Genomic DNA, 25,250 nt, shown 5'->3' with positions numbered 1-25,250 from the left:
TTCAGTGGCAACTTCTCTTTCCCGCAGTACAGTTAAGTCCAGGCACGTTTTCCGCCCCGAAGCCGTTAGGCAATGCACCCCGTCTCCACAGTAGCATCTCTGACGAACTGTGGCCCAGAAACGCCACGGCTGCTGACAGATTAGGCCCAGCGCGCTCCCTGAGGTCCGCGCCCGTCCGTGGGCTTCGGCCTCTGCTCCTCCCACTTCACCTGGCCGCCCCCACGCAGGAGCCCAGTGCTCCGTGGGTAGTTGAGGACCTCTAAAAAAGCGGAATGAAAGGGAGACACGCTGGCCAGGGAACAGAACTCCACTAAGGCGGAGTAACGATGATGCCGAGGTCTCCGGGGCGTTCCCGGGGCCGTGACCCCGCGGCGTCCCGCACACGCGGGTGCCTCGCCGTGCCCGCTCCTGCACCTGCTGCGCGGGGTCCCGTAGGGCAGGCCGGGGGTGGCCCGTAGCTATGAAGTGACCAGCTCCGCCAGGGCTCTAGTCTCTGCGTAGGCTCGAGAGCAAGGGGACGGCCAAGCCGGTACAACGTACTAACGTAGAAACTGAAAAGTACCAATACTTTTTGCACGTAGATCAAAACTAGAGTGGAGAATTTGGGCTCCAAAAATCAGGTTAGTAGGCTCATTTCCATGTGCTTAAAAATGTTTTTGTTCTTGTTGTTGGTTGATTAAGGGCTAGGGCAAGTCTAAAATGGAATGCCTTTTGCCTCCAAACAATCGGTTATCGACAGTACAGTGTTGGATGTGAGGCGGGTGGGGGTGGCGACGGAGAAGTTGGGGGGGGGGGGGGCGGGGAGGGGTGACAGCTAGCGTCCCTACCCTCCACGTTCCTGCTGCTCCTCTAGGTCAGGCAGACATGTTGTGTTTAAACCAGGTAAGTCGCTTAAACAGGAGATTGTGCTGGCGAGCGTCCCCATGGATTGGCCGGTGTTCGTGGGTGGGAGAGCAAAAGGGATTACCTAACTTTAAATACAAACTAAGTGATTCAAGTCACCTGCCTAGTTGTAAGGGGAAAAAAAAAAAATTCCTAACTCCTTGTCAGTATTTTAGTCTGAAATCCCTCTCGCAGAAATACGATTTTTTCGTTCTTAGGCGTGTTCTCCCTCTAGAGTGGCGTTCCGTGACATTAATAGAAAACCCTTCTTCCCCACCCCTCCCCACCTTGAAATTTTCTTTTTTAGGATGTTGTTTCCTGCACACAAGAACTGACCTAGCACTCTGCTCACGGTGGTAAATATATCGTACATCTCTTGAAAGGGAAATATCTGTCAGGTTCTTTCACAGCAGAAGAATGGCAGCTTTTGAAGGGGGAGGAAAGAAGACATTTTTCTTAATATCCTTTTGGTCCCATCTCTAAAACGTACACGTACCTCGCTTTAATGTTTAATTTCCCATTTAGACTTCAGCAACTCTCTTTCGGCGTTCCTCTCCAAAAGAGTACTTGGGTTTTCAAAACCATCCCGGATTCCATCGAAACTGCTCACTTTAAGAGAAGAGGTGAATTTGAGTTTATTTATACTTAGACACTTTCTAAAAACAGGGTGACTTCATTGAAATCCTCAGTGCTGTTGAGCTGTTGTCACAGTAGCTGCCCTCTAGTTGCAGAAACAAATCTGTAAAAGCCCGTCCCCGTCTACTTAGTCCAGGTAGGCTGGATTGAATGAAACTACTAGTATAAAAACGTGTGCGTGTCGTGTGTCTGTGTGCGAGAGAGCGTACCGAACTCATAAAAAGCCCTAGAAACAGCTTCCTGGGCTCTTCATGTCAATTTTAGGAAGTCTCGTGCACATGTGAAGCGCCCTCTCTGAACTCAAGGTCTGGTTAATACTGGTATATTTTTGTAAGACTCAGATGTGTCCCCACGCGTGACTCAAACATTTGCGGTGTCGGGGTCAATGTGCTAAAACGGAATCGTAACATTTTTAGGCACGGATGGAAAAAATGTCATTGGCTCCTTGAAAAACGTGTGTGTGTGGCGAGGGGAATGGATCCACAAAAGCATGTATGTACTGTAACAAACCAAGCTGTAGAGATCAGGGAAAGAACTTCAGTGTTGATCTCAAGATACCTAAATTGTCAAGATTTACACGGCATTGTGGTGGAACTAGTTAACGCTTAGAGCTTTCGGTATGTAATAACTATTGCTATGGACTGATTCAGTGTTTCAAAGGATTGTGTTCTCAAATTTGGGGGAGTTCTGGTTTTTTGTTTCTGGTTTTTTGGTTTTTTTTTTTTTTTTTTTTTTAACTGCCTCTCAAATTATATTTAGTAGTTTAAATTTCTTGGCTTTATTATTTCATTAAAGCATAAAAAACTTCAGGTCTCCGGTATTTATTTTCACTTGTTCTACTAATTATTTACAAAACATTCTTTGTTAACTTTTATTTTATAAATGTGTAGTATATTAAGCGTCTTTAAAATTTTGTTCAGTTGAAACTACATTAACTTTGATTTGCTTTACTGGGATTTCTTTTTTTTAATACACCTTTTCCATGTCAGTGCGTAGCACTTACCCAATTGTTTGTATTCCCTTTCAATCCAATAAACAGAATGAATAAGAAACTGTTGCTGTGTTAAATCTCCTAAATTCCACTCATCTGAATGCTTACATAGTATGACTTCTAACCTAAAACAATGGATTTGCTGAATTTGACTTTCCTCTGTTTCCCTGGAGGTTTTTTTTTTTTTCCTTTTATTTATTTATTTATTATTATTATTATTATTTTTTAATATATGAAATTTACTGTCAAATTGGTTTCCATACAACACCCAGTGCTCATCCCAAAAGGTGCCCTCCTCAATACCCATCACCCACCCTGCCCTCCCTCCCCCCCCACCCCCCCCCCCCACCCCCCGGAGGTTTTTAATGTTTACTTTTGAGAGAGTGCAAGCGGGGGAGGGGCAGGGAGTGGGGAAACCGAATCCAAAGCAAAGCTCTGCGCTGATGTGGGGCTCGAACTCACGAACCACGGACGAGACCGTGACCTGGACCGAAGTTGCTGAAGTTGGACACTCGACCGACTGAGCCACCCAGGCGTCCCTGGGACGTCTTTTGTAAAGCGCAATTGTGTAATCATGGAGGGATTAGTTGAGAAAAAAATTTAAGGGATACTTGCATTTTAAAGGAGTCACATGCCTGCTCCATTTTGTTCAAAAATGTCACTGCATCTGAAATTCGTCATGAGGAGTTGGATATGTTGATTAGTGGAGAAAATATGCTTCCAGTTTGAGATTAAAATTTATTTCCTGGGGCACCTGGGTGGCTCAGTCGGTTAACAGTCCGACTTCGGCTCAGGCCACGATCTCGTGGTTCGTGGGTTCGAGCCCCGCGTCGGGCTCTGTGCCGACAGCTCGGAGCCTGGAGCTGCTTCGGCTTCTGTGTCTCCCTCTCTCTCTGACCCTCCCCCGCTCATGCTGTGTCTCTTTTTCAAAAATAAACACCTTTTAAAAGTTGAAAAATGTATTTCCTCACGAGTAATTTGGAGAATTTAAACCTTTCCATGGAGAAAGCATTCAGTGTGTGCAAACCCACCGCACAGCTGTGCTTACAGAGAAAGGGAAAGAGCTGTAAGGTGCTTCCGGCCAGCGGCAGCATCCTGCACAGAAGGACGTTCACCTGTGACAGGCCAGCACCAGGCAGGCAGCTAATGGGGGGCTGGCGGCCGCCAGAGCCGGGCTAGGGGGATCTATGTGTTTTCTTTAAGTAAGGTGCTCCTTCGCGGATTTGGAAACTCCCAACTGTTCATTTACACGTCAGCTCTTGTGTCAGAGCTCGATATCCGGCATGGAGAATTTTCCAGCTTTCACGAATCTAAGTGTGGAAGTTGTATTTTTTTTTTTTTTAAAGTGTATTTATTTTGAAAGAGAGCACGCATGAGTGGAGGAGCGGCAGCGAGAGAGGGGGAGAGAAAGAGTCCCAAGCAGACTCCGCACCATCACCACAGAGCCTGACACGGGGCTCGAACTCACAAACCGTGAGATCATGACCTGAGCCTAAGAGTCCCGACCGAGCCCCCCAGGCACCCTGTCTTCTGGTTCTTAAAGCTACAGTTTGCAAAGGAAAACAGGCTTTAAGTGAAGGTGCCCGAGCCTTTCTCAGGCAGGCAGGTGTGTTTCGGTGAGCTTTGTCCCCATTCGTGGGCTTGCATGCAAAGAACGTTCCAGCAAGCCTCAGTCTCCTTATCCACAGAGACCTCCCCCCTCCCCGAGCAAGTATGCCTGCTTTCACTTCTGTCCCTGCTCTCCCTCCTGGCACACGTGCGGGGCCTCGGGACGTCTGTCAGGTGCCAGGCGTGCTCAGTGTGCATGTTATGTAGTCCCTATGAGCAAGAGAGTCCCTTTGTGCCGGTTATGTAGCCCGGCCTCACGAGGCGAACGTGACCAAGGGGTGGCGGGCCTGGGGTTCAAATCCCCCTGTGATTCCACAGTCTAAACCCGGGATCATGTAAGCGGTTCAGCTTCCAGACTGCGAGTCCCATTTGGGAACACATTTGTTCAGCTGGCGCTCCATGCTGGGGCAGAGCCCGCGCTTGTGACCTTGGCAGTGAGGCCAGGAAGCAGGAGCCCGAGCGGGGAGGGGATGGACAGCGACCAGCCGCGGCACCACGCATCTGTCTGGCCGAGGAGGGAGGTCCCCACACGGTGGGCACTCAGGCCGCCGTCCAGCTGCTTCCCGTGCTTTTCTTCCGTTCTCCGGTGGCTTCACGGGGCACGGACTCCAGTGCCTGGTTTACAGACGAGACAATTGGGCTCAAACGAACCGGTCTGCAGGCACAGGGCCTCTGAGCTGGGTGCCTCCGAGCGCACGCGCTTAAGCACCGCCAAGAACAAACTCCCTTGGTCCGTAGGTAGCCACTTACCTTGGACTCAAAACCATTCAAACTTGGCAAAGGTCGGCGAAGATTGGAAGGGCCCGCTGGTTCTGGCTGACTGCGCAGCTCAGAGAAGAAAATGACAGTCTCAAAAGTCTATCAAGAGACTTCTCTCCGCATAAGTAAAGTGGTCCATAAAACAGACACGGGAAGTTTCATAGAGGAGAGCCCCCACAGTAAGTTTGCACATCTTCAGAGTGCATAAATTTATAGCGTAGTGGTTAAAATTACGGGTCCTGGAATCTTCAGACCTGACTCTAAATCCGATCACTGGACGTGTGGTGATTTACACAAGTTACTTCACGTCCCCTGACCTGCAGGCGCAGCTAACGGTGTTGGGCGCTCGGCTCCGTTAACACGGGGCATGTGTGGAGTCGCTCGGCAAACTGTGCTTGAAGACGGGCTGAAAAGTCAGCACAGACGATGCAGTCAGCAAAATCCGTTAGATGGAGCTTCTGCACAACACACGACCTGAGCTGACCTGACCTGGGTCAGATGACCCAGCTTCTTCCAACAGATTGCCGGAAAACAAGAGGGAACCTAGTGGAGGAGGAGACATTAACTGGAGGAGATGTGTAAATCTGGTTTGGATCCATGCAAGCGTGAACAAACCAACGGAAACGCTTGTGAGCCAATGGGGGACACGTGAGCACCAACCAGATACTTCGGACCAAGAGATCGCATTTATGTAGGATATCGGTACCGTGGTCGTGTGTTTTCAGGACCCTTATCCTACAGAGATGTGGCCAAAATAGCACAGATGTAATGATGTCTCTTATTCAAAACCATCTGACTTCAGAACAGTAGGGGGAGGGAGCAGATTACGCATAAAACAAGAATACCCATGACCAATTACTGTAGCTGATACAATACAAAATTACCAAATACCATTAACCAGTCCCTTCACTGTCTTCAAAAGTCAGTATGTTCCCGTGTGGCCACACGAATCCTGACAGGGAGGATGGATGGACAGCCGGACACGTCCCTTTTAATGGGCCCGTCGAGCACGGCGCTCCCCCCACGTGCATCCAGTCTGCGAAATAAACGTGGGATCAGCTGTCAAAGGAGATCCTGTTCCTCCTCCGCCTCAACTCTGTCACACTGTCACTGACAGATTATCGATTTCAGTGAACGTGGAGGGGCTCACCGGGGAGCCAAGGTCAGGTCCCGCCAGGGCCCTCGGGGAGTGGGACCTGGAGTAGTTGTCAAAGTGACCCTCCTGGGAAAGGTGCCTGGGGAAGCAGCCTTTGTCAAGGAATTGAAAGAGCAGCTGACTCAGAACTGAGTTACCTCTGAGACCCCCGCAGTCTGGACGGGATGGCCGCAGTTCCCACTGCCCTTCAGCTTTGGGTGACCCTCATCTGGGAATTCAGATCAGTCAGGGCCAACCAAAGAGAGTACAGATTTAATTAAAAACAAGTTGATTACTTGCCACCTTCAGAATTTTCACAGAAATTATAGCCAAAAACCACAAGGCTTTGCCCCGGAAGCCAGAATGGCCTAGCTAAATGAGCATCACCTCGCCAGAATGTGTCCGTCTGTTAGCCACACAGCAAACTCTTGGTCCAAAGTACACGTGGCCGGTGGTGGGTGCCTACGCGGAACCCACAGGGCTTCAGACCCCCTCCTCCGGCTCGTTGCCAGTTCCTGCACAACCAGGACAGCGTTACTCACGTTTGGGGATGGTCACACCCGGCCCGGCACACTCCGCCACCCCGGCTTCGGGTTTCACGGCCTCCAATCCGGCCTCGAACCCAGTGGGGCTGGGTGGCACCGCTCCATCGGGCCTTCCTGCTGGAAGAGCACCTGGAGAGCGAGGAGGCACAGGGGTGCACGTGTGTTCTGTCCCCAGGGGCCCCAGCTACATCCGGTCTGGCTTCCTCGGCAAACAGCGGGGGCCCCGGGTCTTGCCTTCGCCAACGGACGGGGAAGGAGTGGCCTCGGCCAACCTCGGGGCTCCGAGGTCACCTCTAGCAGCAGCGATGTGGGTCCCCTCCAGGGAACACAGGACACGGACCTGAGCACGTCGCCCAGCTTTGAGAGCCAGTGCTTGCCCCTCGCCATCACCTGGGGAAGACCCCCCTAAAAATACACGCCCACACTGGTCACCGCCGGCCCTGCCGCACGCAAGCCACACAAGACGGGCGGCTGTGCAGTTGTAACCACGGCGAGCGTGTCAGGAGGAAGGGCGCACGGGATCCTTGCCTGGCTCCGAAGGCTTGTGGGAGAAAGGAAACCACTCTGGCCACAGCCCCCAGCACCTGCCAGCTTCCCAGGGCGTCCCGTCGTCTCTGGGCTCTGAGGGCCCGTGCTCTCCCGCAGCTTCGCCGCTTTCAGAGCTCGAGGGGACGCCAGGAGCCACGGGAGATGAGAGAGGAAGGCAGAGAACCAGGTTTCTTCTCAAACAGCCAGGTGCCTCCAGAGGAAAAGGTAAGAAAAGTACCTTTTCGGTCACAGGTTCTCGGCTCTTTGCCGGCACAGCCACAAATACTCACAGGGAGGGCCTGTCGGGGCCCGGGAGGCCAGCAGAGCACCTCTCCTCACCCGTCACTGCGGACGCCACATAGAGGGTTTACCCCTTGGGCTCTGCCACGGCCAGAGCTTCAGAGAGTGGCGTTAGGGTGCCAGACAGGAACGACAGAAACGGCCTGGCTCACTTCACCCAGCGGAGCCGGAGAGGTGAGTGCTCCCCGGGGCTCCCACCAACCGCAGGGGCGGCTCGTCCAGATCTCCCACATCACACATTGGTCATCGGCGCGGTAGCAGGGCCCCAGGCAGAGCGGTGACGGGCTCCAAGGTCCCTCGACGACCCGCCGTTCCTGCTCTAATCTGACGAGCATCTTGTACCAAATCACTGCCCCAAACCCATTAACCCCAAGAACCAAATGCAGCGGGATCGGCTAGAACACGAAAGCAAGACCCGGCTGGAGCCAGTGCGGTCGAATGGGTTTGAGGTGGAGTTTGGAGGCCATGGCTTTAAATGAAAATGCTTGATAATATTTTGCTTTTTTGATTTATTTTCCTTTCTAGAAGCGGTAATTACACTGTACCTGGGCAAATGGCTTATAAGGTTTCACAGGTTCTGCAAAGAAATACATATTTTTTGAAATGTCACTTTCTGTTAACGTTCTTGTGAGAAAACTCAGCCAACAGTCCCATAAACCTTTAAACCATACTGAACGTAGCGAAGCTGCCTCGACAGAGGCCAAAGGGCAACACTTTCCTCCTCTGCCTGGGTGGCCAGCGGCGCTCTGCACTCTGCCTTTTCTGCTGTCCACAGGCTTCCCTATGTTTCTGTAGCGGGCAAGGCTGGGGCGGCCATGCCGTCACTACGTACAAATGCCAGTCCTCGACATACAGACGATGAAAACCACACGTTGGGGTTCAGACTGACGTGGAGAACCAGAAATCTACAAAAACTCAATTCGTGTTTTTTAAATACTTTATATGGTAAAAATACAGCAAAAATATTTTATTTTGTTCAAAGAGGAAAAAATATACTGCTATGGTCACGGTTCTCAGGATGATCCACGTGGTCTCTGGCTCCCCGACGACGCGCGGTGGTGTGGGCTGGCTCCGGACGCGGCGCCCGCAGCCTCAGTCGTTTATCAGAGCCAAGATCATACTGCGGGGAGAAGAGATCGGTGTTACCGACGTCTCCTCAGCAGTGTTCCTGCACAGTCCGGCCCGGCCACGCTGCTGTCTGGGGCTCAGCAAGGAACAGACCATCGTTTACACATAAAAGAAAGAATGTCCGGGGGCGCCTGGGGAGCTCAGTCAGCTGAGCGTCTGACTCTTGATTTCTGCTCAGGTCGTGAGGTCACGGTCGTGAGATCGAGCCCCGAGTGGGGCTCTGTGCCGACAGTGCGAGCCTGCTTAGGATTCTCTCTCTCCCTCTCTCCCCTCCCCTGCCCGTGCTTGCTCTCTCTCTAAATAAACTTTTTAAAAATGTGTAATTAGGGCCTCTCAAAGCCTTAATTTTTTTCACTTAGAAATAAATAACTGGGGTGGGGGTGGGAGTACAACCTAAAACCAACGTTGGGCTACAGTTTGGAGCAAACACAGAAAACCAAACAAGACTTTAATTCTCTGCACATGCAAACTGCAGCCCGGCAGTGCACCGGGCAGGACCCTCGCTTCCACGCGGGATTCCGGGCTGTTCCTGGGTGCCGCCCGCGCGGCCTGACGGCTTCTGACACTCAGAGGTCGCTCAGTAAACACTCTGCTAAAACCACCACAGTTAACAGCAGCAACGAAACTACCATCATTTTCTTTCCCTGCTTAGATGACCAAACTTCACAGAAACCCCCTTACACGTTACTAATGCAGTGATTCGTTGCCCAAATTTAACCAAACCAGGTGTAGCCCACGTGCAGCACAGATTCACGGGAGCGGCTGATCCCCGTGAAAGATTCTGAGAGTTTACCGCCAGTCAGCACAAACCTACATGCTTTACATGCATTATCTCATTTAGTCCAGATCATAATCCAACGAGGCAGGCATTAGATACCGTCCCATTTTCAGACAAAGAAACTGAGGCATAGAGAGGTTAAGAAGCAGCCCTGGGTCACACGGTAAGCGGTCGCCCCCAGACCACACGAGCCCAGCACCCAAGCAGAACACCAAGAGCATCGACCCCATCACTATCTGAAGAATACAGGCATTTCTCCCTTTCATTCTGTGTAAGAAACACGGACGGATGTGAGTGTCCGCCACGCGGCAGGCGATTCCAGACAGAAGCCGTATGAAATCCCCGCATTAGAAACCTGACAAGGGGCACCTGGGGGACTCAGTCAGTTGAGCTTCTGACTTCGGCTCAGGTCACAATTTCATGGTTGATGAGCTCGAGCCCCACGTCGGGCTCTGTGCTGTCGGCCTCCGTCCCCCCTCTCTGCCCCTCCCTTGCTCACACGCTCGCTCTCTCTCTCAAAAATAAGTAAACATTAAAAATAAATTATTAAAGGGGCGCCTGGGTGGCTCAGTCTATTAAGCATCTGAGTCTTAATTCTGCCTCATGTCATGATCTCCTGGTTCACGGGTTCGAGCCCCACGTTGGGCTCTGTGCCGGCAGCATGGACCCTGCTTGGGATTCTCTCTACCCCTCCCCTGCTCACCCTCAGTCTCTGAAAATAAACTTAAAGAAAAAACCTGCCATCTCTATGCAGTTTCTAAATATCGGAACCCTTTGAGTGACGAAAATTGAGGCCAACACAAGTTCTTTCTAACAGTCCTCATGCCTGTGTGAAAAATTAAAATTTACCTGGGAAGAGAAATAGGAATGATCTCGTTAAGCCTGCATAAAAAAGGTTAAGCCTGACTTCTAGTCTCCTAAAGGTTTAATCGAATCATACACACAATTTTTTTTCTCTTCTTTGCTCGACTCCTTGGCCTGGCGACAGATAAGGGAAAAGGTGGCATGTTTCTCCCTAAAACACAATTTAAGGTTCAGACAGGACCGCACGAGGCTTCCCGCGTCTGGGGGCCAGTCCTTGCTGGTACCCCTCACTCCCCATCCGCTACGACTGGAAGGCAGACGCGGTTTTACGGGGACGGGCTGCCTGGCACGTGGCGAGGCGGTGCACACCTACGTCCTCACCACATCCCCCGGAGACCCGAGGCGGCCGGTCCCTGGGAGCCGGGGACAGCCTCCGCAGCCACGGAGCAACTAACATCCCGAGTACCTACGGCAGGTCACGCAGATCGCTGATCCGATGACACAGAAGTCTAGGCCGGGAGAATTCCACAGGGTCCCCCAAGGCTCCGCAGTGTTGCCGCAGAACCCACAGCCCCCCACCGCGAGCAGACGTCCGTGCAGGACAACGCCAGGGGGCCGTGAACTCACCTGTAAAGATACATGAAGAAACAGAGCAAGTGGAAACCAAGCTTGATCATGGCTTCCTTCATGTGCGACTTCAGCTGACCCCGATTGTGGATCTCTGTCGGGTCGAACACTCCCATGTTACCACTCGGCACCATAATGAACCTGAGGCACACGCGATAAAAGGAAATCCAATCATCAGCACAAATATTCAAAGTAAGCACCCAACAACCAGCCTTTAAAAGTGACCAATCACGGGGGTGCCTGGGTGGCTCACTCGGTTAAGCTTCAGCTCAGGCCATGATCTCGCAGTTCATGAGTTCAAGCCCCACGTCAGGCCCTGTGCTGACAGCTCAGAGCCCAGAACCTGCTTTGAATTCTGTGTCTCCCTCTCTCTCCCTGCCTCTCCCCTGCTTGTGCGTGCTCGCTCTCTCTCGCGCTCTCTCTCAAAAACATAAAAAAATAAAAGTGACCAATCACAGCAACCTAAAATTCAGACCAGACACGGACGGACTGAGTCTGATGATGTCATTGGCCACCATGTGGTTTTCCTCTGAAAGATACAACGCTTGTTAATTTTCTGCCCTCTAAATGAATCTGGTAACACTCTAGAGAAGGGTATTTTATGCTTTGAGACCCTTTTACCCACCTGTAGAAAACTTCTAAATCGGTCATACCTACGGCCGTTTTCCAGCAGACACAGCGAAGGGGACTCCAAAAGCAAACCAATTTTATCAAGTTCTTAGAAACTTCTTTATCTAGAAAGTTCTGAAATAATTAATACAATTCATCCCACAACACCTTTACGGGGAGGAGCAGTCTCAGTTATTCCCATGTCACAAAGGAGGGAGGCTCCTGATCCGAGGATGACACTCCTCCATCCGCACGGTCTGTGAATGGTGCCGGTTTACAGACCCAAATTTAGAGGAGACAGAAGGGAAATGATCTAGAGTAAGTGCTACCCCGATAAAGCAAAACCCCTCTTCGGTTCAGACAGTAGATAGTTCAGACACGGCACGTAACGTCTAACTTTACGGAACTGTTAAAAATGCAGGCTGAGTGCACGGTATTATTAAGCGATCATACCCCGACAAGTCAGAAATGCCCTCTGCGGAGCGGTGGAGGCGCAGCAGTTGTGGGGACGGGAGCAAGGGCCACAAGGCAAAGCAAGGGAGGGCACAGCGAGCCCGCGCTGCGTTCTGACGCCAGACCAGTTCGACCCAATGTTCCCAGACTCGGGAGGGACTCCCAACTTTTTAAAAAAGTCTGAAGACCCTGGTTTAACACGCCGGGGAAGCCCTCAGGCTTTCCCACTTCCTTCCCATCACTGCACGTGCACCCGGTGCTCCCCCACACGACCCCCTTTACAGCCGAGGAGCCGGCTTACTCGGGGAGCGTCCACCCGCGGGACTACATGCGCAAGGACGTGCCCTAACCTCGCACAGGCCGGTCCCTTCCTACCATGCACAGTTCTCACATGGACGTCTGTGAGATGCAAATGCCCCCGAGTTCCACAAACTTAACCCCCCCCCCCCGACTCCCCCAATCCTGCCGCCCCCGAGTAACCGAGAGCCGAGCGACTCCGCTCCGTCTCAGAGCCCTCTCCCGCGGGTCCTGACTGCCCCGGCCCTCATCTGTCACCGACAGGCGGTCAGACTCCATCTCCGTCCGCCCTCCCCTCCGAGTCCCGCTCACACGGGGGTGTCCTCTGCATGCCCGCGTCACAGCCCTGCCCCGGCCCTCCGGTCCCACCCCTGCCTCCTGGCTCTTCCCCACCAGCCGGTCCTTACCACCCGATGTTCCCAGGAAATCTTCCCAAAAACCACTTCCTTCATCAGCTTAGCTGCTCAAAAGCATACAGAGCGAACAAGATGCACAAATGGCTATGAAGCACATTCGAAGGTACCCAGGTCGTTAGTCCCCAGAGAAATGGGGTCAGAACCACAGCGAAACACCACGCCCAACGGGATGGCTCAAACGAAAAGTCACAGGGGCGCCGGGTGGGCTCAGTCGGAAGGCCGTGCGATTCATGATCTGGTGGTCACGACCGCGGGGGTAGACGCTACTTAAATTAAAAAAAAGGAAGACACACAACAAGAGGTGTTGACGAGGATGTGGAGAAACAGGAACCCACACACACAGCTGATGGGAACACAAAATGGTGCGGCTGCTTTTGAACCCCAGGCAGCTCCTCAAAAAGTTCAGTGTAAAGTTACCACATGAGCCAGCAAATCCACTCCTAGGAAAAGAAAACGTGTGTCCGCACGAAAACACGCACGTGAATGTTCACAGGGCAATTGTTCGTAACGGCCGGAAAGTACAAACAACGGAAATGCCCATCCGCTGCATAAACAAAATGCAGGCTGTCCACACGGTGGAACAGGATTCGGCAACTAAAGGGAATGAACACGGTACCCGCCACACGGATGAGCCTGGAAAACGTGCCGAGTGACAAAACCAGTCACAAAAGAGCGCTTATTGATCTCTCCTGTCTGACAGGTCTGCACAGAATAGGTTATCTTATGAGAGACAGAAGGTAAACTGATTGCTCGGGGCCAGGAGAGGGGAGGGGAGGGGAGGGGAGAGGAGGGGAGGGGAGGGGAGGGGAGGGGAGGGGAGGGGAGGGGAGGGGAGAGGAGAGGAGGGGAGAGGAGAGGAGGGGAGGGAAAGGAGAGGCAAGGGGAAGGAAAGTGGAGGGGAGAGGAGAGGAGAAGAGGGGAGGGGAAGGGTAGCGGAGGGGAGCGGAGGAGAGACTGCTAATGGGTATAGGGCTTCCTTCTGGGGTGAGGAGCATGTTCTAGAACAGACTGGTGCCGGCTGCTTACATGTATTAACATACTAGAAAGATCCCGAACAGAGAACCCGCAGTGGGTGAACGTCCTGCCACCAGGGCGCGTGCTGATACACGGGCTCCGTGGGCCGGTGCGCGCGGTTCTGGGTGGCGTGTCCTGACCGCATCAGCAGCTGTTCCGGCTCCCTCGTCCGCGCCTGCAGCCTGCCGGCCCTCACGCCTGGTGCGTCTGCCTCCAGCCCCCCAGCGCTCCCTTGTCCGCACACCCTGGAGAAGTCCTTCCCCCTTCCGTCTGTCAGACCTTCCCCTTCCCCGTGTAGGCTCTGCGCAGACACCCCTCCTGGGAAGGTCCCAGCGCGAGGCCTCCCCGCCACCCGTCGGGTGCCCCAGCCAGCCTCGTACTGAAGCCAGCTGCCTATTTTGTCACTCAGCGTTTGCCTCTTGGCCTGCGGGCAGAGCCAGTCTCACACAGGTCTGCGCCCCCAAAAGCAGGAAGTGCAGATGTCTGAAAACAGGAAAGGGTCCGTCTGTTGACTTTTTTTTTAAACCTTTTTAAGTAGCAGGTAAATCTGGGAATAGCCAGCCAATCTGTCACTGGGGGAATAAATTATCAGGGCAATAAACCCACGTGATCTTTGTGATGACGGGAAACAGAATCTATAGAACTTTTCTGTCCCCCCCAGTAAACCCGCTAGAACCATCCATCATACTTGGTACCACGCACGAAGAAGCCGCATGGAGCTAGCCTCCCTTCCTCTGGCACACTCTGCTGTCACAGACGAATGACGGTACGGGCTCGGGGAGTCACTGAGATAGTCTCAGGATTCCCACTCTCCCTCCCAAATTCCCATTCCTGATCACAGGGATACTGAGCCATGCTCAAAGTCTGCGTGGGACGGCACCTTGCCAACTGGGGCAGGGGCCTGTGCTCTGGCTGAGCTCAGGTCAGGGTGCTGATCTCCGGGATGACCATGCAAGGACACTGAGAAACTTAAAAAGTAATGGTTTCCCTCTGGAAAAGGGGTCCAGAGATTTAAAATCCCTTCCGTGGCTCAGGTCGTAGTCTCACGATCTTTTTAAATTCATCCCCCAAATCTGCTCATTTCCTCCTCCTCACAGCCTTCTGTGTGCTATCACCTCCTCCCACCCTCCCTTATTCTTTTCTTTATCCTTCTTCTTTTTTTTAGGTCTTATTTATTTAAGTAATCTCTATACCCAACACAGGACTCGAACTAAGGACCTTAAGAGTCACATGCGCTTCTGAGCTGGCAGTACCCCATCCTTCTGATTCTAACTACACTTTATTTTTCATATTTATTTATTTACTGTTTTTTAATGTTTATTTTTGAGAGAGAGAGAGAGAGACAGAATGTGAGCAGGAGAGGAACAGAGAGAGACAGGAGACACAGAATCCAAAGCAGGCTCCAGGCTCCAAGCTGTCAGGACAGAGCCCAGTGTGGGGCTCGAACCCATAAACCTCGAGATCATGACCTGAGCTGAAGTCAGACGCCCAACCCACTGAGCCACCCAAGCGCCTCTCTAACTGCACTTTAAAATCACATTTATGGGACTCCTGGCTGCCTCTATCAGAAAAGCATGTGACTCATGATCTCGAGGTCCTGAGTTCGAGCCTCACATTGGGTATGGAGATTACTAAAAATAAATAAACTTTTAAAAAATTAATCAACTTTAAAAAATAAAAATAAAAACTCACATGTAAAAATATGATGATTACACCTCAAAAAACTAGATAAAAATAAAACCAAAACCTAAACATTTAGCAGAGCAGCAAGGCACAATGAAAGCAATCCCATCCCCCCCCCCCCCCCCCCCCAGACCTTCACAAGAAAATGCGTCCCGTATAACTGCCCCACTGCAGTAACAGCACATCCAGTGTGTGTCCGCTGAGCGGGGCCTGAAACACTTCCCGAATGCGTTAAGTTACAGTTCTGACGTGATCTACTCTGCAGGCTTTAAAGTGAAATCCTCGGGGCGCCTGAGCAGCTCAGCTGAGCGCGTCTGACTCTTGATTTCAGCTCAGGTCCTGATCTCACAGTTGGTGAGATCGAGCCCCATGTGGGGCTCTGCACTGACAGAGTGGCACCTGCTTGGTATTCTCTCTCTCTCTCTCTCTCTCTCTCTCTCTCTCTCTCTCTCTCTCTCCCCCTCTCTCTCCCTCTCCCTCCCTCCCTCCCTCTCTCCCTCTCTCTCTAATTAACTTAAAACAAAATTAGAGTACAAAGATAAATTAAAAACTAAAGTGAAATTCTCTCTGAAGCATTCCCAGTATATTCTAATTAAAATCTATAATATAAGTAACAAGAATCTTATATTCTTAGACTAGTGACCACTCTTATGGAAAACACACGTCCTTAGACATCGCAACTGAACGTTACAAATTGTTAAAATTTATGCGTGTAAATTCGTGTTCTGACTCTAAGACTGGACGATGCAAACTGCTATTGCCAAAGTAAACAGGAATTTATGCTGACTCCACGTGGCATTCGGCTGTCAGTTATTTCGTGACTGGCACGTATTTTATTGCAGAAAAAAAACATTAAAACATTTTTTTAAATTTTCCTTTAAATGCCAGGACACGAAGCATCAGTAAACAAACTAAACTATACTCACCGATATATATTCCAAGTGGCAACGGGCAGGTTGAGAAGGAAGATGAACCAGTGCAATGAGATGAGCATTAACACGGTGACGACGGTGTGGCCGATCAGTTCGGGAATGACCCACTGCAAGGGAAGAACACGGCGTTACATCGCCCTGCTGTGTTCTTCCCGGACGTCCGTGTTATCTGAAGCTAAGTCAGTGGATACGCAGCGTTTACAAGCTAGTGTTCCAAGATTTATTTTTAGACTCGGATGACCCAGATGTGCATACGCTGCCAATGCTCACGCCGTGCAAACACGTCACACACAGCTTAAACATAATGCACTTAAATTGCAATTAAGTTTTATCCTCAGCAAAGGTTCAGATTCATTCACTAAGCGGGTATGAATGACAACTGGGGAAGAAACGGAGCATCGTTTACCTGCTATTCCGAGGTCTGTGCCAAAGCCCCTCACTCTAGCCGGGGTGGTTTATATCCAAATATACACTGCCTTGCAAATCAGAATATCAATCTTAAACATTCTCCAATCTCCTGAACCATGAGGGAAATCCTTTCTCTCTCTCTCTCTCTCTCTCTCTCTCTCTCTCACTCTCTCACACACACACACACACACACACACACACGTACTTTAACAGCTCACAGTAACAGCGAGGAGCTGACCAAATATGACAAGGGACCCGGATCCGGGAATCCCAGCCTGCTGGCCCCACGGCACCCGGGCCCTTACCTACGCGTGCTGCCAACCGCGGAGTACTCTACTGCTCATGCGCCAACAGCTGTGGCAGCAGGCCCTCCTTCCACCAGTAATCCTCCTCCCCTGCGAATAGAGACTTTCCTTTCCGTGGAAGTTAACAGTAACAGGCAGACACAAACTGCCTCTTGCAGAAAGGAGAAAGGCAAAACTCAGAGAGGTTAAGTAATCTGCCCAAGGTCACAAAGCTACTTAGTTGGCAGAATAAAATAGTCTAAGTCCAAACACACTGGGCCCAGGTCTCTCGCATTTCCATTTTAGATACTTTATTTTTGGAAACAAAGAAGGGATTGGCTAGGCCTTAAACCTAATTGGCAATCGACAAACTTTTAAAGACGCAAAACGGAGTTTCTGAAGTGTAACCAACTGAGCACAACGCTTACAAGGGTAAGCTGCAGAAGTCAAACAAACCTGGAGCTGGATCCCTGCTCTCCCCTACTGATTGGCACCGCAGGCTCAGGAAGGGTCGCTCTTCCTCTCGGAGCCACGGTTTTCGCATCTGTAAACCGCGGCTGAGGATGCCCGCACCTGCACCTCGCACCTCGGGACGCCGCTGCCCGGAAGGAGGCCAGGTGTGGCCCCCGCAGAGCTGGAAACGCTTTTACTGCTACCACCGGCCGCACCCTCGGCCCCCAGCCCCCAGCGTAGCTTCCAAACTGGACTTCTTACCTTGGGCGGCAGTCACTTTGTTTTACAGCCACAAACGAGAGGCAAGAGTCTTAGGAAGCGACACTTCGCTTTCCTCTGCTTGCTTTCCTTCCTTTCAGCCAAGCCCTGTGTTTTCGTGGTCGTCCCTCCTCAGCGAGGTGTCCTGCCCCTCACTCGCTCTCTGAATACCTGCACCGGGCAGGGGCCCGGAAAGTCCTCCCGTGGACTAACTGAGCAGCACGCGACAGAACACGTGCGAACAGCTGCCCTTTCGGGTGCCCCAGCAAGAGTCCAGGGGGACACCGATGACCCCGCGGTGAGGCGGCCTGTCTACGCGTCGGCCCACAGCCTGGCCCACGGCCTGGCGCCTCCGTGAGCGCGTGCCTTGCCCTAAGCACGGATAGACGGCCGTGTACCAGAAACTGCGGAAGCCCCCCCGAGGGGAAGACAAAGGGAGAGGAGCTTGGAGGAAGCAGATGTAATGGAGGAAGCAGACGGCAATTTCAAAACTATTCTAATCGAGATTCTCAGAGAGCCAGGACACTCACACCCGAGCAAGGGAGGGAACAAGGTCTCAGAAATGCAAACCTTGCCGTAAATGGCGCGTCTGCAGGAAACCCAAAGGGACAAAAATTTTAAAAAAGAACGGGCAGGGGCGCCTGGGTGGCGCAGTCGGTTGGGCGTCCGACTTCAGCCAGGTCACGATCTCGCGGTCCGTGAGTTCGAGCCCCGCGTCGGGCTCTGGGCTGACGGCTCGGAGCCTGGAGCCTGTTTCTGATTCTGTGTCTCCCTCTCTCTCTGCCCCTCCCCCGTTCATGCTCTGTCTCTCTCTGTCCCAAAAATAAATAAAAAACGTTGAAAAAAAATTTAAAAAAAAAATAAAATAAAATAAAAAAATAAAAATAAAAATAAAAAAATAAAAAAGAACGGGCAGAGAATCCAGCAGATGAACTGTCCAGTGCGTGAAAGTTGGTGAAAGAGAAGAGAGAAAACGAGGGGAGGGGCGCCCGGGTGGCTCAGTCCGTTGGGCGTCAGACTCTTGATCTCGGCTCGGGTCACGATCTCACAGCTTGTGAGATGGAACCCCGTGTCGGGCTCTGTGCTGAGCATGGACCTGCCCGGGATTCTCTCTCTCCCTGCCCCTCCCCCATGTGCACATGCACAGGCTCTTTCCCTCAAAATAAATAATCATTCAAAAAAAAATACAACCCAGCTGGTAAAATAACCATTCTCCTAAAGATGAGAAGGCTGAAAGTAATATAATGCTGGTTACGCCTCGATTTTTTTTAAAAAGTCTTGCAGTTTGGCAGATAAATACACACAAAATCTCTTATTTCGAAGACTAGGTCTATCACTGTATGAAACCACATTCTGGAAAATTCAAAATAAAGAAAAAAAGAAGAGGAGGAATACAGTTTGCCAGAAATTTTAATTGTCCGAATGTCACGTTTTTCCCCCATGGACCGGAGAAATAGAAGCAGATGCAGAAGAGAAAAAACACACGGGAATGACTTCCGGGTGAAGCCGAGAGCACCTCGCAGGGTTTAGTGAGCTGTGGCGTGAACTTTTATCCAGAAAGTCTTCTGTCTGCTCAGCTCGTAAAATGAATCAGGACTAACTGGTTTCCCTACATCCAGACGAACCCCGCGGTTCAGAGCATCCTTGCCAACACAGAGTTCTGACCATGCACTAAAGGTAAAATGGTCTCGAGACAAATCAACTAATTTATTCCATTTCTCAGCAAACCACGAAAAGAAGGTCATCTTTTATGCAACAAAACAGACTGGGCTTTTTAGTCACGGGCAGGGAGGATGGGTTTCGACACAGAAGACAAAAACGATTATCTTCATAACAAGCCTTTAGAAGCCGAGTAAAGCCGCAAATTTCAAGTGGGGTCTCCCAGTACAGTTTCACGATCTAAAATAATGCAGAAACACAGTAGCTCTACAAACATTCCAACGAGTAGGAAACAACATACACTTCAAAACCAAATATACATATGTTGGTTATCTATAATAACCTCAAACACAAAAAATGAGTAAGGAAATGTCTTACCTTGTTTAATTTGGAGCAACATGATCTAGCATTAATGTAATCACATTCTAAATCGGACAATGTAATTATCTGAGGATCAAGATAAGGAATTACAAGACTTTTTTTTTTTTTAACTTTTTGTTTTATTTATTGTTTTTGAGAGAGAGCGTGCACGTGAGAGCATAGGCAGGGGAGGGACAGAGACAGAGAGGGAGACACAGACTCCTTAGCAGGCTCCAGGCTCCGAGCTGTCAGCACAGAGCCTGATGTGGGGCTCGAACTTGTGAACCGTGAGATCATGACCTGAGCCACCCTCGTGCCCCTACAAGACTTTTGTCTTTGTTATAGCTAAATGTTTTCAAGTTTCGGCAAAAAAAAAAAACCCAACTGTAGTGCAGAATTAGATTTGCCTTGAAAAAATTTTAGTTATTTCCTTAAAGTTCACTCATTAGACAACTCAATTTTCTCATTTATGTTCCTTCAACAAATTATTTGCACAAAAGAATCTTAGTATGCTCAATTCTCAAGTGACCCATACCAGAACATCCAATCTGACTTCCTCAAAAGTGAAAATGACCATAAGAATCGGAAAATAAGACCTATAAAAACAACTTAAATGTGAAAAACCTGAATAGACCCCACTATCGATACACTGTATCGATAGTGGGGTCACAGGTGAGCAGTGGTTATGGCTCCTCATAGAGGATTTGTTTTCCTAGTATTTTTCTCTCTTTCCCAAACTTTGCACAGTAAGCACACATTCTAGTAGAATTAAGCAAAAAACGAGTTTTAGCATAGAATATAAACTCACAAAAATGTGAGGACAGACACAGAAGGAAACAGCCTCAACTGAAGGATACAAGGCCTGAAAACTACTGTCAAATAAATTCTCCACCCCCCACCCCCTGCCCCCCAATAGCTGGGACAAAGCAGAAAGGAAACAGCAAAATGCTGAAGATCACTGTCGGCAGGCGACAGAAACACGGGGTTTATTACACGACATTCTCTACTGTAATGTTTGGAAATGTCCAATAACACAAGTGAAAGTAAGTGTTCTCACCCAAATTCTAAACATTTCCGTACGGATATTCCCCTATCACCTCAACACAATGAAAGTCAAACTCGTCACCGTCTCCACAAATTGTTCCACGTCCACGCGGGTTTCGTCTCTGTCGCCGACACAAGCATCACCTGTCCAGGCTCAAACCCCGGGGGGGTCATCGCTGCCTTCGTGTTCACACCCCACAAGCAGCCTTCACCGGCCTGCTCTGCCCAAGAATCCTGCCTTCCACCGGCCCACGGTTCGAACCCTATTTCAAACCCACACAGGCCCATCCCCCAATGGTTTCTTACCTTCCGGTCTTTCCTCTTTCCAACCCACTCTACAGACTCATCTTCCTAACACACCATTTGTTAATGTCAAGAACATTCCATGGCTCCCTACTGCCTCGAGGATAGAAGTGAAAGCTCAAGTTGTCCCCACCTTCACAGGCAAACCTTTCAAAGTCTGATCTAATCCAGCCTTTCCAACCTTGACCTTCTCCGGCCAAAATCAACCGTGTGCTCCAGATGCTCTATGCCTTGACCCCATCACCCAGGAATGCCATAAACATGCCTGTCTCTGCACCTTTGCTCTTGTCTGATTCTGAACACCCACCCCTCCCCTTCGGCACAGGCTTTCTTCGGGGTTCGAAGTCCAGGAAAACTCCCATCCCTACAGAACTTCTACCCTGACCGTTTCTACCTCCAGAAGGAAGCTCAGGCAACTATCCAAAATGACAGTAATGTGCTGAATCCCAGCGAAACACACCCTACACGCACCTTAATGTCTACCTAACACTTTCCTTTGTACACAATTTGCTATAAGCCAAGGCTATTTTAAATCGAGCCTAGCTTTCCAAACATCAAAACCAGAAACCCAGGTTTTATTTCTCTGTTAAGTCCCAGTTCTTTATGTCACAAGAGGGACATAGGTCACCAAAATTTAGGCCAGTAATTCTGCTTTTTCAGTCACTTCACCAAGCCTAATAAAACTGAAGGTTCTTGGGTGCCTGGCTGGCTCAGTCGGTGGAGCCTGCGACTCTCGATCCCGGGGTCATGAATTTGAGCCCCCTGTTGGGTGCAGAGATTACTTAAAAATAAAATCTTGAGGGCTGCTGGGGTGGCTCAGTCCGTTAAGCACCTGATTTCGGCTCAGTTTGTGTGTTCGAGCCTCGTGTCAGGCTCTGTGCTGACAGCTTGAGACTGGAGCCTGCTTTGGATTCTGTGTCTCCCTCTCCCTGCCCACCCCCCTCCGCACCACTTATGCTGTCTGAATAAACATTAAAAAAAAATTTTTTTTTAATAAAAAATAAAAATCTTTAAAGCAAAAACAAAACAACCTGAAGTTCTCGTTAGAATTCATCTGTTAAAGAAAAAACTGCAGCTGAACTGGGCTGGGGTGGGGCAGAGCCCAGTGGCCACGGGGCGGGCACTGTGCTGGGTGCCGAACGTGTGTTCTCACTACACACACACACACACACACACACACACACACACACGCCCCTTCCTGGGAAGTAAAGGTGCCGAACGCGTGTTCTCACTATACACACACACACACACACACACACACGCACACGCACGCACGCGCGCCCCTTCCTGGGAAGTAAACACTTCCCATTTCACCCAGAACAGAGGCAGGTGCAACACTGCGCACAGCGAGCCTCTGGCTGAGCACTGGGGTCCTCACTGCAAACTGTGTCCACTCCCTGCAGATCAGGCTGCCTGTCCCTAACAAAGTTCGAGGTCACACCGAAAACCCACGCCACGCCTATCCCCAAGCCAGGGTGCTCTGGAGAAAAGAAAGTTTGATTCGCTCAGAAAGCAACCCGAGGAGGCTTCCGACTCTCGATGGTGGCTCAGGCCACGATCTCACGGGTTGTGTGGGGTGGAGGCCCCATAGGGCTCTGCGCTGACAGCAAGGAGCCTGCTTGGGGTCCTCTCTCTCCCTCTCTGCCCCTCCCCCCGCTCGCTCTCTCAAGAAATAAACATTAAAACAAAAAGCAAAAGGAAAACATGACAAAGGAAGCAGCCCCCGTGATCCCCGAGGAAGGACAAGGGGCAGCCTAGCACGGATTCTTCCCCGCTGTTTAAGGACCTCTGACTGGCCCGGGGCTGGACGCTCCCTGCGGGCGGGTGCGGGTCCCCCATCCACGCAGGGGCCCCGCAAGCCCGGTCCGCACGACGCCCGCTTGCCGCCACGGCCCCCGCAGGGCTCCGCGGCGACCCGAGGGGACGCCCGCCGGCCCGCGCGCCCCCGGCAAGGGTAGGTAGGGAGGGGAAGGGCTCAGCGGCAGCGGCGAGGGGGACGGCGGGGGGGGGGGGGGGGTGCGAGAGCGGCAGCGGGGCCGGCCTCCCGCCCGGCTCCGCGCTCGGGGCCCGGGCCCCCCACTCCCGCGCACCTGCCCGGCCCCGCCTCAGCCCCGTCCCTCGGGCGCCGGGCCCGGCCGGCCTGCGCCCGCCTCAGCCAAGGATACGAAGTACACCGAGAGGAAGATGAGCGCGCAACAGTCGAGGAGAGAGAAGACGAACACCACCGCCTCCATCCTCCTCCGCCGCCGCTCCTTCCGTCAAACCAGCCCCGGCGCCCGGCGCGCCCGCCCGCCCCTGATAGGCCCTCGCCGGGGCCGCTGGGGCGCGTAGTCCCGGCGCCGCGGCATGCCGGGACTTGTAGTCCGCCGCCGCCGTCCCGACGCAGGCTGGGAAGTGTAGTTCGCGAGCCCCGACGTGGACGCGAGGCGAGGGCGGGGTTCCACCTTCATCCTGACCGGTCCGGAAACGGTGACCAGAAGTAATCAGCAAGCATTCACAGAACGCTTGCGTCCCCCGGGCACCCGACTTGGCCACGGGAAGGGGTTCTCCTCGCAAAGCGTAAGTCCGACAGCGACAACCCTGCTGGAGATTCACCCTCCTGATGCCGCGTTGTCAGCGGGCCTCACCGTTCCCTGCCTCAGCTGTTGCAGCGCCCACTCGCTCCGCTGCAGACGTTAGGATTTTTGAAGACGCAGTGTGTTGTCTTGTTCACTTAAGCAAGTATTCACGCACCCGCCCCCACTGCAGGCCGAGACCTGCTCTGACCCCAGGCACAAAAACCAGCCAGGCAGGCCGGGAGTCACAGGGAAAAGGCCATTTATTTCAAAGGCAAAGTCCATCAAACTCACACATCTGTTCAACCAATACTTTATTTTTATTTCATTTTTAAGTAGGCTGCACACGCAACCTGGGGCTTAAACTCACGATCTTGGGATCAAGAGTCACAAGCCCAAGCAACTCCCAGCCAGGTATCCCCCCACCAGTATTTTCTGGTGCCAGCTAATATGTGCCAGCTCCCGGGCCCTACGGATACATGAAGAATGACGGGGAAGGTCCTTATGTTCCGGTAGCTTCCATTACAATGGGGGAGACCGAGGGCAACAACAAAAATCTATTACTGACAGGCAGTTGTAAGTAACTGGAAGAAGACAGGGAGGTGAAACGTTGCAGACTGAACAAAGCCAGGCTGACCAGCTAACATCTAATTTGAACTCTGAACAAAAGCGTGTTTCAGAAGATGGGAATCAGGATTGCAAAGGCCCCATTGCTCATAGAAACTTGACGTCTTTAAGGAACAGGAAAAAAGGACCATGTGGCCGTACTACAATGAACAAGGGGGTAGAATTTTGACCTGCCATCAGAGGTGGCATGGAAAGGTCACACAGGCCTTGTGGACCACCCCCCCACACACACACACACACACAAGTTTCACCTTTATTCTCATATGATGATAAACCACAGGACAGTTTTAAGTATAAAAGTACCTTGGTCTGATTTACATTCTAAAAACATCCTTCCACAGGTGCCTGGGTGGCTCAGTCGGTTGAGCGTCCGACTTCAGCTCAGGTCATGATCTCACGGTCTGTGGGTTCGAATCCTGAGTCAGGCTCTGTGCTGACAGCTCGGAGCCTGCAGCCTGCTTCAGATTCTGTGCCTCCCTCTCTCTCTGCCCCAACCCACTCACATTCTGTCTCTGTCTCTCTCAAAAATAAAGAAACATCAAAAAAAAATTTTTTTTAATAAAAAATAAAATAAAAACATCCTTCTGTGTGGTGCACTATAGGTACGGAAGGGGTCAGGTTTGTCTGCAAGGAAACCACGTAGGAGAGAATGAATAAGGGAACCCATGTGACCGCAAACCAACAGGATTTCCTGGACGGGGCATAAATCCACAAGATCACCAATGGTTCGTAGGTTAATGCCAGACAGGGAACAGATGACAGACCAGCTAGGACTATACTCCCCCACACCTTGCACACACCACTGTCAGAGCGTTCATCACATCAACTGCTCCACGTGCCCAGCCAGCCATGCCCTAGATTACACTGACAGTAACAGATGTTATTAGTTTTTGTACACCCCCGTAGCTTCCATCCTGTGAACAGCTGGTGTTTAATAAATGTTTGCTAAATGAATGACCTATACGGACTCTAAGGAGAAATTTCATTAAAATTATTCCAGATTTTATTAAAAACGTAAACCTAATCTCACGTTCCTCTCAAGTTGGAGCAGAAAACAACAGGCTATCCCATATTCTTTATGTGCTGTTTAATTCTGAGTTAAAAAAAAAAAAAAAATCTGGGACCAGAACCAAGAGTGAGAGTTGCAAATTCTAATCAAGACAGTCTCTGCCTC

The 25,250-nt window shown here is 51.1% G+C and overlaps 1 protein-coding gene across 1 annotated transcript; it reads right to left on the bottom strand.

Moving 5' to 3' along the window:
- Nucleotides 1-8,307: 8,307 nt before the first annotated feature.
- Nucleotides 8,308-23,202, bottom strand: CNIH4 (cornichon family AMPA receptor auxiliary protein 4). Its single transcript, XM_058700246.1, has 5 exons — nt 23,060-23,202; nt 19,566-19,634; nt 16,120-16,232; nt 10,722-10,862; nt 8,308-8,504 (listed from the first exon to the last, which is right to left on the bottom strand). The coding sequence occupies exons 1-5, from the start codon at nt 23,126-23,128 to the stop codon at nt 8,477-8,479; spliced, it is 420 nt and encodes a 139-aa protein (XP_058556229.1). The 5' UTR covers nt 23,129-23,202; the 3' UTR covers nt 8,308-8,476.
- Between the last annotated feature and the right edge of the window lie 2,048 nt (nt 23,203-25,250).

This window comes from Neofelis nebulosa, chromosome 15 (assembly GCF_028018385.1).
Source record: "Neofelis nebulosa isolate mNeoNeb1 chromosome 15, mNeoNeb1.pri, whole genome shotgun sequence".
NCBI lineage: Eukaryota > Metazoa > Chordata > Mammalia > Carnivora > Felidae > Neofelis > Neofelis nebulosa.
This window is presented reverse-complemented; position numbering and strand designations above follow the sequence as displayed.